This window comes from Sphaerodactylus townsendi, linkage group LG15, assembly GCF_021028975.2.
Source record: "Sphaerodactylus townsendi isolate TG3544 linkage group LG15, MPM_Stown_v2.3, whole genome shotgun sequence".
NCBI lineage: Eukaryota > Metazoa > Chordata > Lepidosauria > Squamata > Sphaerodactylidae > Sphaerodactylus > Sphaerodactylus townsendi.
Window position 1 is genome coordinate 7821433 of NC_059439.1, and position 17025 is coordinate 7838457.

General features: G+C 49.2%; 1 protein-coding gene across 1 annotated transcript in view; it reads left to right on the plus strand.

Annotated features, from left to right (window-relative positions):
* Positions 1-734: 734 nt before the first annotated feature.
* RAPGEFL1 (Rap guanine nucleotide exchange factor like 1) overlaps positions 735-17025 on the plus strand; it is a 76872-nt gene continuing 60581 nt past the window's right edge. Inside the window, exon 1 of the mRNA XM_048517588.1 lies at positions 735-1464. Within this exon, the coding sequence (XP_048373545.1) occupies positions 1017-1464 (448 nt within the window). The 5' untranslated portion in view covers positions 735-1016. The remainder of the gene's footprint in view (positions 1465-17025) is intronic.

Below are 17025 nucleotides of genomic sequence, written 5' to 3' on the forward strand. Positions count from 1 at the left end.
TGATTTCTTGTTGTGAACCTTTTGTAGAGGGACTGTTTGGTTTATTGTATTGTTGAAGGCTTTGGTTTATGTTTCTTTGTGTACATTATCACACAGTAACAAGCCTGTGTAGATATTGTTTATGTTTACATAGTATAACAGCTTATTTATAATGGTTTAAGTGTATGTATATTGAATATTAGAGGCACTGATACATTTATACCATTGACATACAGGTGCTTGCTTGAGCTGTTAATCTTTGAGCAACCTTTCATCAGGGTCGATCCCCTGGAAGTTGGCAACAACCCCATCCAAGCCATCTTCCCTGGCACACGTGGGGATTCGAACCCAGCTCTGGCACATTCTCGCCCCACGCTTTTCACCGGCACGGCACATTAGCTTAACAGCCTTTCAGGCAGGATTTTCGCACGGTGCGTTGGGGCAGCCGAGGACCCCTCAGGCCTCCCCTACACTACCCAAGGCGCAAAGAAGCCCCCTCCCCAGCCCGCGCAACAAGTGCAGGCAGCCAGGGGAGGGGGCGTGGGACGGAGGGGGCGTGGCCGAGGGCGTGGCCTGGCTCTGCCTGCCATTGGGGGCGCTGGGCGAGGGGCGGCTGCGGATTGGCGCGCCGTCGGAGGGGGGGTGGGTTCCCGCGGGCCGGAGGGGTCCCCCCAGGCGCCCCGCCCGCGCTCCCGCCCGCCTGCCTGCCTGGGGTGCCTGCCTGCCTGCCTGCCTGCAGTGTCACGCGCGGCCGCCCAGGAGGAGCCCGTTCGCCGCAGCCGGCCGCCTAGCGGGAGCGCCCGAGTGGCACGGAGGAGCCGGCCCGCCTTCTGCTCCGAGCGCGCCCAGGCGGCAGCAGCGGCAGCCTCGTGGGGACCGGCTCCGCCCGCCGCTCGCTTCCGTCCCTGCCTGGCTGGCCCCGCGGGCGGCATGGCTGGCTGAGCGGTCGCCCGGCTGGGCTGGCTGGGGCGGCGGAGGGCGCGTTGGCTCAGCCGCAGCCCCCGGGCTGGGGTCCCGCGGCGCCCCCGGCCGCCGGGATGAAGCCGCTGGAGAAATTCCTGAAGAAGCAGGGCTCGCACCTGGTGGGCCGGGCGGCGGCGGCGTCGGGGGGCGTCGGGGGTCTTCCGCAGCAGCAGCAGCCTCTGAGCCGTCGGCCGAGCGTGTCGCCGATGGTGCTGCCGGGCTTCCCGTGCAAGGACGAGGCGCCGGGCGAGGCGGGGCCGGAGGGCGACGGGCGCTGGTTGGAGCTGCGGCCCCCCGAGGGCGCCCTGCGCTCGCCCACCTCCTTCTCGTCCGAGGAGCTGTCTCCGGCCGGGGTCGGGGTCGTCGGGGGCGAGGTCCAGCTCAGCCCGGAGGCCGGGCCCCCCTGCTGCTGCGGCTGCGGCTGCTGGGCCGAGCCCGAGAGCCCCGAGCGCCTGCTGGAGCGCCTGCTGGACACTCTGGCCCGGGACCCCCCCGCGCCCCACGGGCACGGCTGCGGCGCAGGTAGGGCGGCACGGGCGTGGCGCGGGGGTGGGCCCCCAGCACCAAATTGGGGTGGGGGCCACGGGTTTCGCCCTTGAGCCTGTGCAAAGAAAGCGTTCTTCGCTCTGCTGTCCGGGGTTGCAATTCCCAAGAGCTGGATGTCCAAGTGGTCCTGCGCTTTAGTGGGGGATTCCCGTTTCCCCCACCTGGACCGCCTGGGATCCCCCAAATTTGGGAGCAGGGATCTGGAGGGGGAGGCGCTGGACTGCAGGGGGGGGGGACTGTTGCAGCTGGGCAGTGCCAGGCAGGGGGGAGCCAAAAGCCAGGGGGAGCGGCCCCCTTCATCCCTTTCCTTGCTTCCTGGTCGGGCAAGATGGCAAATGTGGGTGGCACAGATCCGAAGCAGAGGATGTTTTCAGGGGAGCAGCTTGAAATGCCATCCTAGACCTAGTGGCACCTGCTTCAGGGGCCTCTGCTGGGGATGGAACTCCCAGTGGCAGGGGCACTGGTGATGGATGGCTGCTTGGTCCTGCTTCAAGAGACTGGGGTGTGTGTGTCCTTTTTGGAGAGTCACAAGGAAGGAGATCCCACCTCTGCTCTTCCTGCCCATCTGATGGGATTGGGGGAGGTTTCACGTTGAGAGCTGACAGCATGAGAGGGCTTGGTCAGAAAGAGAGAGGACATCCAGGCCTGGTCACAGAGGTGAGGGGGTTCCTGGACATTTACTGCCGTGGCCAGCAGAGCATGAACAGCTCTCGATCAGAAAGCACCAGCCAAGAGTCTTATTCTCCACCCTGACGTCTCTGGGTGACCTATGGTGAGCTGCTGCCTCCAGGTTTCAGGTCTCCAGTTTGTGGGCAGCATGTTCTAATGATCCTGCCCTCTGTCTGCAAAGTTGCTTGTAAAGATTCCCAAAATAATTTTGCCACCTTGGGTCAAAGAACTGTATGAATTCTATGCACTGTAACCGGTTCATTTCTCTAGATAATTTTTTTCTGAAGCCTTTCATTTTTCATTTGTCCTTGCTACTTGCTGTGCAAAGTGGGTTGTGTGTGTGTGTTTTTACCTCTGGGCATGCAAATAGCCATTGGATGGATGGGTTAGAATTATCCCTAGGTGACCAGATAGGTTAGGGTTTGGCCAGTCTTTCAGGCCACCAGCAGGCAATCCATGGCTAATAAACTGATGAAAGACAGGGGGCTGATAAATGGGCGTTGTGGGCTGTTAAATGTTTGCTGGGTAGATGGCAAGGTTGTTCTCTCTCCACCAACCATTCTGAAAACTGAGCCTGAGCAAGGAAGATTTCTTCAAGGTCATCCACGTTTTAGTGTGGATTTGACTGAGTCTGTTTCTAAAAGATGGTTTGAGTGTGTGCTGTGCTATCACTTCATTACTGTGCACGGGCTAACTGGCAGCTCAGATGAATGCTTGATACGATGCCTGCCGTCAGGTGTGTTCTATCTGTGGTGTATCAGATTTGCACCATCCTGTTCACGCGTGCTTGTGATCTGATGCTGCAGTTTCGTGTCTGTCCTGGGGAGGGGGGGGGGGCTGCAGGAAATGCAAACTGCAGTTGAGGGAGGGGATCTCTAACTGAGGAGGGCTGGCGTGGATTTGGGCCACAGCACTGAGAAAGGGGAGTGGTCAAGTTCTTTCCTGTGCATGCCGTTTTCCTGTGGGCTGCTTTCAACGACAGGGACAGTGCACCCCTATCTCCCTTGGCCACTAGGCTTAAAAACTTGGAGAGGGAGATTTTTCAGTCAGGAAAATGGTATGGGGAGAATTTGCAAAATCCTCCTGTATCTCTGCGGTCCCATCAGGGTCTGGGCCCCTTCAGGGTCTTTTCCATACTGGCGGTACAGTCATACAGCACTTCTCGGTCTTTTCGAGCCTTCAGACACATGTGGAATTCTGATACAGCACAGTGGGCACAGCAGCAAAATGGCTGCAGGAGGAGGTGGAGCCAGCCACAAAATGATTGCCCCAGCGTCACTTGAGAAACACAGTGCAGATCCTTGTGTTGTGGTGGCAGCTGCTGCCAAAGCAACATTAAAAAAAACACTTGGTGGGCACCAGAAAAGGTATTGGTAGGTGCTGAGGTGCCATGTTGGGGAACCCCTTGGGTCATAGAACTCCAGTGCCACATGTATTTTGCCCTCGGTGCACTTTTGATCCAGCCTCTTTTACATTACACCAACACTGATTTTATTGAGAAAGGATGCAAGTGAGGGCTTGTGAAGGAAAGGGTATTCACATTTGCTTCATGCGCTACCTGTGGACCGATGTGCTCTGCTCGAAGCACACCTTTACTGCTAGAGATTCTTGTACTTTACCATATTGTGGGAAAATGCACCCAAGCTAGCAGTCCAGCCCCTACTCGGATATGCTCCCACACCCCTGAAAAACTTTCTGCTTCAGAGAACACTTTTCACATTGACTCATCTGTCAAGGAGCATCCGTGCATATTGCAAGAGGATTCTGGGAATGTCCTGGGTTGTGCATTCAATTCACGGGGCACATGCCAGGCCGATCGAGTCTCAGACTGTCAGCTGAGAGTGTGCTGTCGAGCACAACCAATGCTCTGTTGCAGCTGCACACTGTGAGGGGAGGTTGGGAATGGTGAGCAGGCCGCCTGGCAGAGATATCTGTCTTTCTTCCTTTTTCATGTTAAACTATCCAGGATCAACCGTCTTTCCTAGAAGACAGACTGGGAAGCTGTTATTCTCCATCTCATTACACAGTGTCCCAAAAGCTGAGGTGGAATATGTTTTAGGGATGCCTGTGCTCCTGTGCCAAATTATTTCAGTATAAGCCCCTTTGACTTAAATGGGAAATTTAGACAGGAATAAAGAGTGTAAAGAGTGACGCTGTAATTTAGTCTTTTGTGAGCATGCTGCATACCATATTTAGTACTGTGTAGTAATCTTCCTCCTTTGAATCCAGAATCTTCTGAATGTTTGGGGTTTAAAAAGGGGGGGGATAATACCCTTAGTGCAGGGGGTGTCCAACTCTGGTGCCCCAGATGTTCATAGACTACGATTCCCATCAGCCTCTGACTGATGGGAATTGTAGTCCATGAACATCTGGGGACCAAAGTTGGACACCCCTGCCTTAGTGGATTGACGGGGTTTTTTTTTCTCTTTGGTTATTCATAGTTACAATACTATCCTAAGGAGAGTTGTATCTTTCTAAACTTGCAGGGCCCAGCAATTTAAAAGTGTTTCCAGATTAGCGGGTATTTACATCACATTTCTGGAAACTCCCATCTCTTTAAATCAGATTAATGAGACTGAATGGATTTTAGAGAACAGTAGTGGTTTTTTAACATGGCGCCTTGTTCTGCTCACAACTAGAAATCTTGGAGTTTGTTTTCTTTTTCAAATTGTTTGTAGGTAAGCCATAACTTAAAGAGCAAATGATTACATGTTTACCTTCTTTACATGTTTGTAAACTAACTAAAATTAAAGTACATCACCATATATAAATTGCAGTTTTTATAACTAACATACAGGGGTATTTAGTCTGAGCAGGGCAGGGAGCTGTTCCTGTTGGTAGCAGCAGAGGCGTATCCAGGGAAAATGTAGCCTGGTGCAAAATCTGAGCCCCCCCGCACGCCCCACCCCACATGGGCGGCTGCCCTTCCTTACCACGACTAAATACCGTTTTTTTTGCTCCACAGTTTGAAGTCAGTGTATGGACCGGGGTGGGGGGAGGAGGGGTGTGGGGGGCAATTTTCTGGGGCCCCCCACATGACTAAATGGCCATAGCCCGGGGACATATGACCCCATATGTCCCCCTGGGTGGTACACCCCTGGGCAGCAGAGTATAGAACTCGCAAGAATGGGTATAAGTTATGGGCAGAAAGGTGCCAGCTGGACATTAGAAAGAAATGTTTTTACAGTGAGAGTAGTTCAGCGGTGGAATTGGCTGCTAGGAAGGTAGTGAGTTCGTCTTCTCTGGCAGTTTTCAAGCAGCGGCTGGACAAACCCTTGTCGGGGTTGCTCAGACTGATCCTGCATTGAGCAGGGGTTGGACTAGATGGCCTGTATGGCTCCTTCTAATTCTGTTTCTATGAATAGCTAACTGTTACTTGTAGCGACTGCTGATCTGAACTCCTTTCCCCACGTGTGAAAAGGATTGGGGGAAAGGGGATGGGTGATTTAATTCATGTTCAGGCTTTGGAGATACCTGGGAGCGGCAAGAATCTTCTTTGCTGCTTTGGTGTGTCCTCGGAGCATGATGTAGCAAAAGACTGACTCAGCACATGCCAGAGGGCTTGGAGAAGGAAATGCACTTGTCTCGCACAAATGTAAGAGAAGACTCTCCTCCTCCTGAGTCCTGTGAGATGCATGAACTTAGGAAGGGGGAAGGTGTGTCTTTCACTTCTGATTTAGCAGTCCAATGGAGATGGACACCAGCAAGTGATGGTGGCTGGCGGAGAGTGCCACTGTGGACCTTGGACATGAGCCTTTTTTTTGCCATCAAGACAAAACTCTGGCACCCCAGATGTTCCTGGACTACGATTCCCATCAGCCCCTGCCAGGACCATGCTGGCAGGGGCTGGTGGGAATCGTAGTCCAGGAACATCTGGGGCGCCAGAGTTGGACACCCCTGTCGCAGAGTTTTCAAGGGAAGAGACCTTCAGAGTGGTTTGCCATTTCCTGGCTTTTTAATCACAACCCTGGTATTCCTTGGAATTCTCCTGTCTAAATACTAGTCAGGGCCAATCCTGCTTAGCTTCTGAGATCTGATGAGATAAGGGTTATCCAGATTGGGAACATGTCCTTATATAATTCATTTTGTCAACAGCTTTTTGAAGATGGTTTAGTAGTATGCCCATGTCACAGGGGTGGAAACAGCCGAGAGAAAGCATTGAAAGCTAGGCAAGAAGTTCTCTATTCTGATGTGATGGGTTCTCAGTGGAACAGGAGGCATCATTTGTGCACCACTTATTCTAAGTTGGTGGTCTTCAACCTTACCAGCTGCATGATCCTCCTGTGATCCCTCACTGGCTGTATGGAACCTCAGCAGTGCAAGGGACTCTGGGATATGTTTTCCCCCACTGATGCCGCTAAATTTATGTCTGCCCCCCCAAGCAACTGCTTTATTTGTACAGCTCAAATTATTTGAAAGCTGGAAGCTACTTGTCCATAAGACCATCAACAGACATGAAAATAGGGCACATCTGTTAATTTGAACAGGCCCTGCTCTTGCTTGAAATATCACTTACTTATTTCTCACCTTTTCTTCCTGTCTTCACTTACCTTTCCACAACCTGGCCTGCTCAGTCTTCTGAGGCAAGGTGCATTAAATAAAGTGATCATTTTTAAAAGCTTTAAGTTTTTAATAAAGTATGTCCTTTTTACAATAGATCTCATTGCATGTTTTAAAATTCTTGCAACGCAAGCACTTCCACCTCTGAAGTCTCCCCCAAATAGAGGCACTAAACTGAGGCTGTCAGACTTTGGTCACATAATGAGAAGACAAGAAATGCTAGGAAAAGTTGAAGGCAGCAGGGAAAGAGGAAGACCCAACATGAGATGGATTGACTCGACCAAGGAAGCCACAGCTTTCTAGTTCTAGGGGAAGCTCCTGACACCTTTGCTGATTGAGAACAGTATCCTCCCAGACCAACAGAAAACCCTTTTCCTTCTGGACAAAGGCTCAAGAGAAGTCTTAGAGTTGACAGCCAAGTTCTTCTGCATTGTCATTGCAAAGCGGTCCTAATGTAACCCTGGAAATACTTTATTTAGCTTTTAATGTTCATTTAAAAAAAATTTAAATCAATCCCTATTTTGTTATTTGCTCCTCTATAAATTTATATCCTTTTAAAAAGTATATATTATTGTTGTCATCTGAATGCCATTAAAGGTTTCAGTTCAGTTCAGCTTTCTAGTTTGCAAGACCTGAGCAAGCCTGTTAACAGTAGGGCATTTTGGTTTCGGGCACAGTTACCAAAAAGGAAGTATTGACTCTAGTTAATAAGGACAGATGTCACCTGATTGAGTTATGTGTTATGACAGATACATACCCAGAGCTGCCTCATCCTACATCAGACCTTTGGTATATCTTGGTCAATCTTCTCTGCTCTGGCAGTGCTCTCCATGGTCTTAGGAAAAGGACTTTCACATGATTTACTACCTGATCATTTTATTTGGAGATGGATCTGGGGAATGAACCTGGAACCTTTTGCATTCAAAGCACAGGCTGTTCCACCGAGCCGTGGTTCCCTCTTCTAAGATGGAGTTGCATTGTTCCTCCCATGTGGCAGGCAACAGGTCTGCCACTAAACCCCCAGTGCCAGTAATGGTTTCTTGATTAACCATAGCACCTCCCTAAAGAAGGTTAAAATACACCATAGAATACTCAATAATTCTGTTTTCTTGCTGGAAACAAGACTTTCCACTTACTTTTGATTGTGTGTGTGGTTAGATACCCACAAATGGAACAGGTTTGTGACTGGATTTTTGCGCTGCTTTCCTGTTTAAGGAATAGTTGTCCTTGTACAAGTTGTTCACTCTGTATGTACAAGGTATTTGTTGCTGTGAATTTTGTTAGTCTATGATTATCGCCTGTCTGCTGTTAGTTCAGGAGCGGCTTGGGTCCTGGCATGTCCCTTTCTGAGAAATTGGCCTCTTGAGTTTTGATTAGTTTCCATGTTTTCAAATCCACATGGAAGCTTACAGTCCATCTGGACTTAAATGAGCCAGAAGGTTAGCAAAAATCAATAGAAATCTGGCCTGGGCACAAATAAGCGAGCATAAACTGTATGAAACTAGGTGACTTGTGGGATGGACTTTGCTTCTGAGGTTGACACAGTAGACTTGGTGGCATACGACCTGACTTCGTGAATCTCTTTGTTAATCTTTAACACTGATCCAGCACTCACTTTGAGTCAGGTTGGGAAGAAACGGCCGGGAATCTGCAGAAGTGGCCCTTGAGCCATCTGGGGAAGGAGTTTTTTTTAATCGAAGGTCCTTTTGTGCATGAATTCTCTGCCTGTTGGGGACACTTTAACAGAGCCAGACACACCCCTATTTCTCATGCTGTGCAAGGATTTCGATGCACTCTCCCACTAGAACTGACATTCAGGGGTGTGAAGGCTTAAAAAGAAGTGGCTCGGGCAAGTGAGCCCCGATGTCACTTTTTCTGTACAGCCTTTTGTCTGCTGCTGACAGCATGCAAGCCATTCCTGCATTTGGGTAGTCTGTCAACCAAGCTGTTTACTCCTTAATGCTCTTCTGGAAGGCCAAACTCAAAGAAGAAAAGCTAAAATCTTACACTGAGGGAGTTAGGAACTTGACAAGAATTGCACTTTTATGTTGCTTCTGAGCACAGTTCAAGATGACTGGCTTTGGCTTGGTATATCTTTAACCTGTCCCCAGACTGTTGATTTGAAGGCCTGGCCTAGCAATTAAGATCCACTTAATGTTCTGTCATTAGCAGATGCAAGAGTCATAGTGATCAGGAGCAGAGCCTTCTTGATGGTGGCGCCCCAGCTGCAGAATCTCCCCCTTCCCATGTTGTTTTGCCTGGTAGCTGATTTGGTGACCTTCCAGCAGCAAGCAAAGACATTGTTGTTTACCCAGGCCTTTTTATTAGACTGAGTGGTTCTGTTCATCTTACTGCTGACTCCTAAATTCTAGCTGTTTTAATATTTGTTTTAATTTGTTGTTACTCTTGCTTTGTTGTGGGAGGGACAGGGTAATAGCCTTTGATATTTTAATCATATATTTTCATGTGTTTTATGACCAGGTGTGTTTACGCTATGTGCCATGTTTTATTATGCTATAAGATATATATTATGCTGCTGCTGCTGCTACTACTACTACTACTACTATAAAATCCCCTGGGAGCCTTTGGGTTGAGGAGGTGAGAGCTATTTTGTTCAATAAAAACAGTAAGTAAATTCTCCATGCTTCCCCAAGTGGTAGGAAATTTCAGGGAAACTGGACATGATAAATTTCCATGTGAGAGAGATTTCTATCAGTTTACCAAAGTCCCAAGATTTTTTTTAAAAAGGCTTTATTCTTTTTAGCGTGACAGAGCAGTAGGGTTGTCAGCCTCAAATGGGGTGGTGGTGGCGATCTCCTGGAATTACCACTGATCTCCAGATCGCAGAGATCAGTTATCCTGAAGAAAATGTCCACTCTGGAGGGGGGACTTTGTGCCATTACATCGCAATGAGGCCCCTCCCCTTCCCAAATCCTGTCCTCCCCAGGTTCTGCCCCCCAAGTCTCCAGGTATTTTCCAACTCAGGACTGGCAACCCTACAGAGAGACAAGCCAGAGTGGTAAAGTGGTTAGAGCAGGGGCATCCAACCCTGGTGCTCCAGATGTTTGTGGACTATGATTCCCATCAGCCCCTGTCAATTGGCCATGCTGGCAGGGTCTGATGGGAATCATAGTCCATGAACATATAGGGCGCAAGAGTTGGACACCCCTGCAGTAGACTATCCAGACAGATGTATTCTTGCTCTGAAGATGATGTAGGGCCCAGCAAACATATACCTGAGGTTCAAATTGGACACCTCAGGTCACCTCACACGAACTGTCCTCAGGCACATGGGATATCCTAACAGACTCTTTTATAGACCGGCAATCAGGGACATTGCTTAAATTGGCTATGAATAGCAATTGCTGAGCCTTCATTCCTTGCCTAGTCAACAGGACAGCGCTCCTTTGGGGTTGGTCTCTGGTTTGGGTTGTACCACCACAGCGGGGTAGAAGTTCCCACTCACTTTGGATCATGGCCTTTCCCCTCTTTTAGCCCCGCTATGCCTGTTGTGTTTCCCTCTGCCACCCCCATCGTTCCTGTTCTGTCCATATTGTCTTGCCTGCTATAATCCACACTTCAGCTCCCAACTCCATTCATTAGCAATGCATGGCTTTCCCGGGGACACTTTTCCTCAGGCTGATTCATCCTTTTCGCTGAAAGCAACAGAGCAATGATTTATCCACAGCTGTGCTTTCAGGTAACTCCATGCGTAGCCCTCTCTCCCAAGTCTTGGTGAAATGGGAGTCTCTCTCCTCCTTCCCCTTTCCTAGTTTGGTTCCTGTCTCATTCTAGTGGGGACAGGAGGGAACTAAGGAGGGGGGTTGGGGCAGATTTTACAGGTTGGACATGACCTAGATGTGCTTGCACTTCCTTTCGAAAGTCCCGCGTGGATGCTCCCCAAGTGTGTGTTTTGTGTGCTTTTAATTGAGATCTCATGGGAAGGGACATAATTATATGATGAGTGAAAACATCTTAAAGCATTTACCCTGTGAATAATGCTTTGTTTTCAAATGACTTTCTCAGCCACCATGAGTGCAAGAAACTTGTTCTTTCTGCAGTAGCGGTGATAAAATCTAAGGTTCACAGGGCTATGCAGTAGGCTATATGATGGGGAAAACCAGTTTTATTTGTCTTCTGGGCCTGCTAGCAAATATCTACCGGGTTGATCTTGGGAGGTTAGTCCTGTGGCAAATGGTATTAGATCTTCACCTGAGCTTGGGCCTCTCAAAATGTGCTCCCTGTGGATTTGTGAAGCAGCTGTATAGACTGAGAGGTGTGGGCCCTCCAGCACACGTATCCAAAATGGTGGGAGCTCTTTCTCCAAGGGGCTGGGCAGAAACCTTTACTAGCCCTTCTGTCTGGGATCTGGCAAACTGAATGTAGACCTGCAGATAGCTGGATGAAAATAATCGAGGGATATGCTCTGAACCCCTGTGTTTGTTAAAACTCCTTGCCTTTCTACAGATTCTTGCTAGCCCAGAGGGCTCCCAAAAGCTGTGAAAGACGAAACAGTAGAACTCTTTGGGCCTGGTTTCCCTGACACAGACAAGTCCTGACCTTTGGGTTCCCATAGTCAAATAAAAGTGATGTAGGTAGCAGCACATGAATACAATCAATAGCAATTCTTGGTTGTTGTTGGTTTTCCGGGCTGTGTGGCCGTGGTCTGGTAGATCTTGTTGCTAACGTTTCGCCTGCATCTGTGGCTGGCATCTTCAGAGGTGCATCACAGAGGGAAATGTGTTACACACTGTGTAGCAATTCTCTTTTGGGGGGATGCCTCTGAACTGGGCAAACTGTTTCTAGTCACTCTTACAGCTGGCTGGTGAGCATTTTTGGATGGGAGGCTGGGCTCGCAGGCCAGCTTGATCTCCTCTGCCTGTCTTCCTTAGTAACAAAGCACTGCCTGATTGCATTCTTTGAGAAATAATTTCCCACTGCAGGGATTCTCTCCTTTTCCCCCCAGCTAAAGGCATGACTGACTTCTCCCCTCCTTTGTCCTGGGATGTGCAGCTCGGGACTCCTGGCTCCAAGACCCCAAGCTGTTAACTCCTTAGAATCCAGGCAGACCCCAGCTCTCAAGTTCCCTGTGCAACTGCTGGAGACGTGGCCTCCTTTTGTGTTGCTTCTCCCAGGATATAATTATATGACCTTTTTTTTCCCTGTCCAAATTAAAACAGGAGGCTTGTGGGCTGTTGAGGGCTGGCTTGAAATGTTTGCACAGGCCTGCCGTGCCTAGAAAAGCCGGGATTTCTTTTTTTTCTTCCCGTATTGTTGCGGACTGCTAATTGCAGACCACCCCAGCTGTAGAGCACAGCTCTGCATTGTGCGGTGGATTTCCTTAATCCTTGCTGCCGCCGCTGGTGCAAAATTCCCTCCCCGTACCACAGCCGGAGTCGCTTTGATCTGAGCTTGACATTCAGGCCTGTGTGTCTCTGCTAGAGCAAAGGTTTCCCAGACTTGCGTGACTTCTTTCCCTTCTGGCTTGCATCATGAAAGAATTGTGATAGTTTCTCCCCATCACTGGGAGAGTAGGAATGTAAAGATGACTTTGCTGGGTCAGGCAAAAGGTCTTCCTGGTGCGTTGGCAGCAAATGACCCAGGGATGCTTGTGAGCGGGTCCTATGGAGGTCATTCTATGATGTTGCCCCTGGAATCTGTTATGCAGAGGTTACCTGCTTCTAAAAATTTGAGGCTCCACATTTAGCTACTGTGGAATTCTTCTCTGTTCTCTGTGTTCTTCTCTGCTGTAACTCCTGCCTATTACTTTCTACATTGGCATATATTGTTCCATTATCACGCTCTTCTCTCCTCTTCCTCTGCATCTCACCTTCCAAATATAGCCTCACAAAGTTACTAGTCGCAATAATCTTTGCCAGTTTCTCTGGCTACACCTGTCTGTTTAGGGCCCAGAAAAGCAGGACCAACTTTTGTAAAAGTTCTCAGCTGGATTTCTTGGAGGCAGATGTTAATCGCCAAAGGTGACCAGGCTATTGGCTATTTGCAAGGTGGCTTCCAGTCCTTCCAGCTCCATGTGCATCCTCACAAGCTCACTAACTGTTTCTTTTTCTTCCCCCCCAAACTCGCTCTCTCCTGCTCCTGGGTATAGCCTCCCCATTCCTTGCATTTTTTACTCTTTTTGTTGCACCCTTTTCCTAAATGGCCCACATCCCATCTGCATGCTCTCTTGGCTATTTCTTGCCCAGTCCTCACAATTCACTCACCCATCTGTGATACACATCCTGGCCCATTCCTGACTTTGCATGGATAGCAAGACCTCCCGTCCGTGAGCCAACTGCTTGTGTCGCTTGTGCAGCGCCTGGTGCTCTCCCGGTGCAAAGAAGCTGTTGAATAGGATTCAAAGGCGGGGAGTTGCTTTCCTGTGGGCTGTCATCCAACCATTACGGCATTTCTTCTTAGGCCTCTGGCCAAATGGGTTCTCGGCCTGGTCCTGTAGGATTGTGAGCCCTGAAGGCCAGTCTCCGGAGAAGTATCGGTCCTTGCAGCAGTGAGTGATTCTGCGACACGTTCCCCCACCCTCGCCGGCTAATGTTTTCCCATTTTGGCAGATCTCAGGAGGTGCTTGGCTGCCTCTTCCCTGCCTGAATAGCTTTTTCCTGGCAGAGCTGTCTGGCTGCTTGGGTGTCTTAGAGTTATTAATCACACTGGGACTGCACTGCCAACGTGAAGAGGGGAGAGCCCGAACCCCCTTCCATGACTTCCCCATCTAGGTGTGTGCTGACTCCCTGAAGCTTTTATCTCTCCACTGTCCTTTCTAGGGCTATTCATTTTACAGCGGACAGTCATCTTGTTCTGTCCTGTTCGTTGCCATTAGTTGGCCTGGGTTTCTGGGCTGGGCCAATTTGCTGCCCAGAAGTTTGAATTCTACAACAGTAATGTGTTATTCTCATACACCTGTTCAGTTTTCATGCTTAGTACAGACTTATTTGATGCTCACTGATGTGTAGTCATTAAATTCAGTAGCTAAGAGACTGGATTATGACCTAGAAGTGTTAGGTTCAGAGCTCATTTCTGTCATGGTGTGGTGGCCAGAGTTCAGGAGAGTGTGAGTGATTCGAATCTCCACTCTACTTTGAAGCTTGCTGGGTGCCCTTGGCCTGCCCGACCAGAAGCGTTTGGGGGGAAAATGGCATCCAGGGACAAAACCTCCTTAGCCCCCCCCCCCCACCATGGAGGGACGACGTGGGCAGGGCCGAGGGAGGCAGAAGTCAGATGAGGCAGCAGGATGATGTGGGCCGGGCCGAGAAGCAGCCCAACTCACGTAATCCTGCTGCCTCGTCTGGCTTTGGCTTCCCTCGGCCCTGCCTACATCGTCCTCTTCAAGGATGTGGGCAGGGCCGAGGGAGGTCGAAGTCAGATGAGGGGGAAGGCATCTGGTCATTTGCAGGGCCAATTTTGCGGGGGGGGGGGCTCATGATCAGGTTAGCTGCGCCCAGGGATATGGCTTACCCCATGTCCCCAGGCAGATACGCCCCTGTGTCTGACTCAGTCTAAACTACCTCAAAGGGCAGTTGTGAGGGTAAAATGGAGAACATTTTTGTAAACTGCTTTGGGTCTTTATTGGGGAGAAAAGCAAGGTGTAAATAAGCCTTTGTCTCTCAGCACACCCATCTGTGGCATGTAGATAATAAGACTGGTTTTCTTTTTAGAGGTGTTCTGAATATCACTGCCATAATATGATTTGAAACTCGGAGGCACCTTAACAGTGCAGATTATTATTATTATTCCTCCTCCTCCTCCTCTTTGTTCTGTATGTGTGTACTGCAGCAACATTCCCAGTGCCTGGGCTTATTTTAAAAGATACACATCTGCTCACCAAATAAAATATCTAGAAGGCAACATGTGGATAAAAGCAGCAGCTAAAACTTGAACAGAACAGGCATAAAAATCACAACAGTGATGTAAAAATCATGCAGCATGAGGATTTTTTTTAAAAATTGCAGTTCAGTCAGAAATATAAAAGCAGTGACTTTGAGGTAAGCCCCTCAGAAAACCAATAGAATAAAGCACTCCAAGGGAGGATTGAAGGTAGAGCCTCTGGTTTGGCATTTGATCTGTTCAGGGCCATTAAAGTTTAACCACCTCTGCTCTGACAGGATCTAAAGCCCAAGCAGGAGCATAGCCAGGTTCTAAAGTCAGGGGGAGCGAGCACATACAAGATGGTGCCATGACAGATACCAAGTGGCAGCAAGGGGCAGAGCTTGGGGAAGAAGAACCCGGCCCTGAGGACAGGGCTTAGACTGGCAGCAGGGGGGAGGGGGATTTTTAAATTTGCTCAAGTGGAGCAGTGGCTCCCTTTGCACCCCCATTAGCTCCACCACTGAGCCCAAGGCCATCCTGGCGCCAACAACCCATTTGACCTAATTCACAACATAAAAACTGGATTATAGGTTGTGATAGGATATTTGGCAGTTCTGTGATAGTGGAGTGCAAGGTTATGAAGGGGGCACATGGGTATAATATCCCTTCAAAATACATCAGGGACTTGATTCTCTTCCTGTGGGAAATGCAAGTATTTTGGTAAGAACGTCTCTCCTTTATGCACCTGGTACTATTTAAGAACTGCCCTTCCTCAGAAGAGCTGAGCATATATGGTCTTCCCCGCCTTTATTTTTTTCCTCAGTCTCACCCTGTAAGGTAGATTGGTGTGTGTGAGAGAGAGAGAGCATTTGGTCAGAAGTCACCCAGTGAGCTTCATCTTTCCAATCCAGGTCCGATTCTCGAGGTCAGTGGTGTTCAACCTTGTCAGCATGGTGACCCACAAGTCCACATTTACTTGATATGGTGACTCGTTGAGGGCTTGGCACAAGATTTTTTGGCACCCTAGGCCAACTGTGACCTTGACACTCATCTAGTTTAGTATACCATTTTCTACAATAGCTAACTAGATGTTTTTGAGAAACCAGCAAACATTGCACAAAGAGTTCAGCTACCCCGCTGTCAGATCCTGTCAGATCAGGGATGGTTTCTTGGTGAGCACCAAGAAAGTGGCATTCAGAGGTTCGCAACTTTTGCATTTAGCGATTACATTCCAGTCTTTGACCACTCTTTCCTTCACTATTACCCCCTCTTATTCCCTCTGAGGTTCTGAGAAGCTCACTCTAAGTATTAGGACATGCTTGATTTTTTACTAATCAATGAAGAAAAATTGCCAGCCAATGCATGGTATGGAAGGTTGTATTTCCAGGGTCAGATCTTGGTTTCCACAGTACAGAAGAGAGCCACTGGAAGGGCATTAGGAAGGACTGGCTTCACAGTTCACTTTTGAGGCCTGCCCCAGGGGCGTAGCTTTATAAAACAGTGTCCAGAACTAACCCTGGGTGCATGCCGTCCCCCAGCTGCACACCCCCCCTCGAACTTCATGATGAGCTCGAGAATGGGACCAACCTCCCCTCCATCTCCACATAGAGATTGATTGTGGGGCAGGCCCTTTTGATGCTGACCTCATCTCTGGTTGCACCTGACTTAACGGTGACCCCATAATAGGGTGTTTAAGGCAAGAGATAAATAGAGGTGGTTTTCAATTGCCTGCATTTGTGCAGCAACCCTGCCCTTCCTTGGTGGTCTCCCATCCAAGTACTAACCAGGGATGATCCTGCTTCGCTTCTGATGAGACTGAGCATGCCTGGGCCACCCAGGTCAGGGCTCAAAGACTTTCAGGATTAAAAGCATGTTTCCCCCTACTTGTGAAGTCGCATGAATGTTCTCTTCTTCAGCGTCAGCTCTTCCATCTGTCAAATAGGTATAGCCGTGTCCTCTTTTGCACAGTTGTTGACAAGAGGCATGAGTGATCATTTGCTCGACCCTTGCCAAGTACCCAGTAAGCAAATCTCCGCATCGTAAAAGTGGTTCCCAGCGATGGAATGAATGGTGGATCGATTTGAGCTCCTTAGCTCCTCAGCCTATTCGGGGTCAGTCTTGGAATGCTGACTCTGACCATGTACAGAGGACTTCCACTCTCCACACCCCACCCCCAGCAGTCATAGTGAGCATAACTGGAATTAAACAGGAAAGAAGGGGGCATATCTTCGATGCTGTTGGGCTCTTGTTTGAAAACTTTACAAGAGAGGCTGTTGTGGGTTTTCCGAGCTGTGTAGCCGTGAGTCTAATAGTTTTTGCTCCTAATGTTTCACCTGCATTTACGGTTGGCACCTTCAGAGTCATGTCATGGTAAGATGTGTTTCTGTGCCCCGAGAGCAACACCTCTTAACGTGACATGCCACTGAAGATGCCAGCCATAGATGTGGGCAAAACATTAGGAACCAGAACTACTAGACCACGGCCACA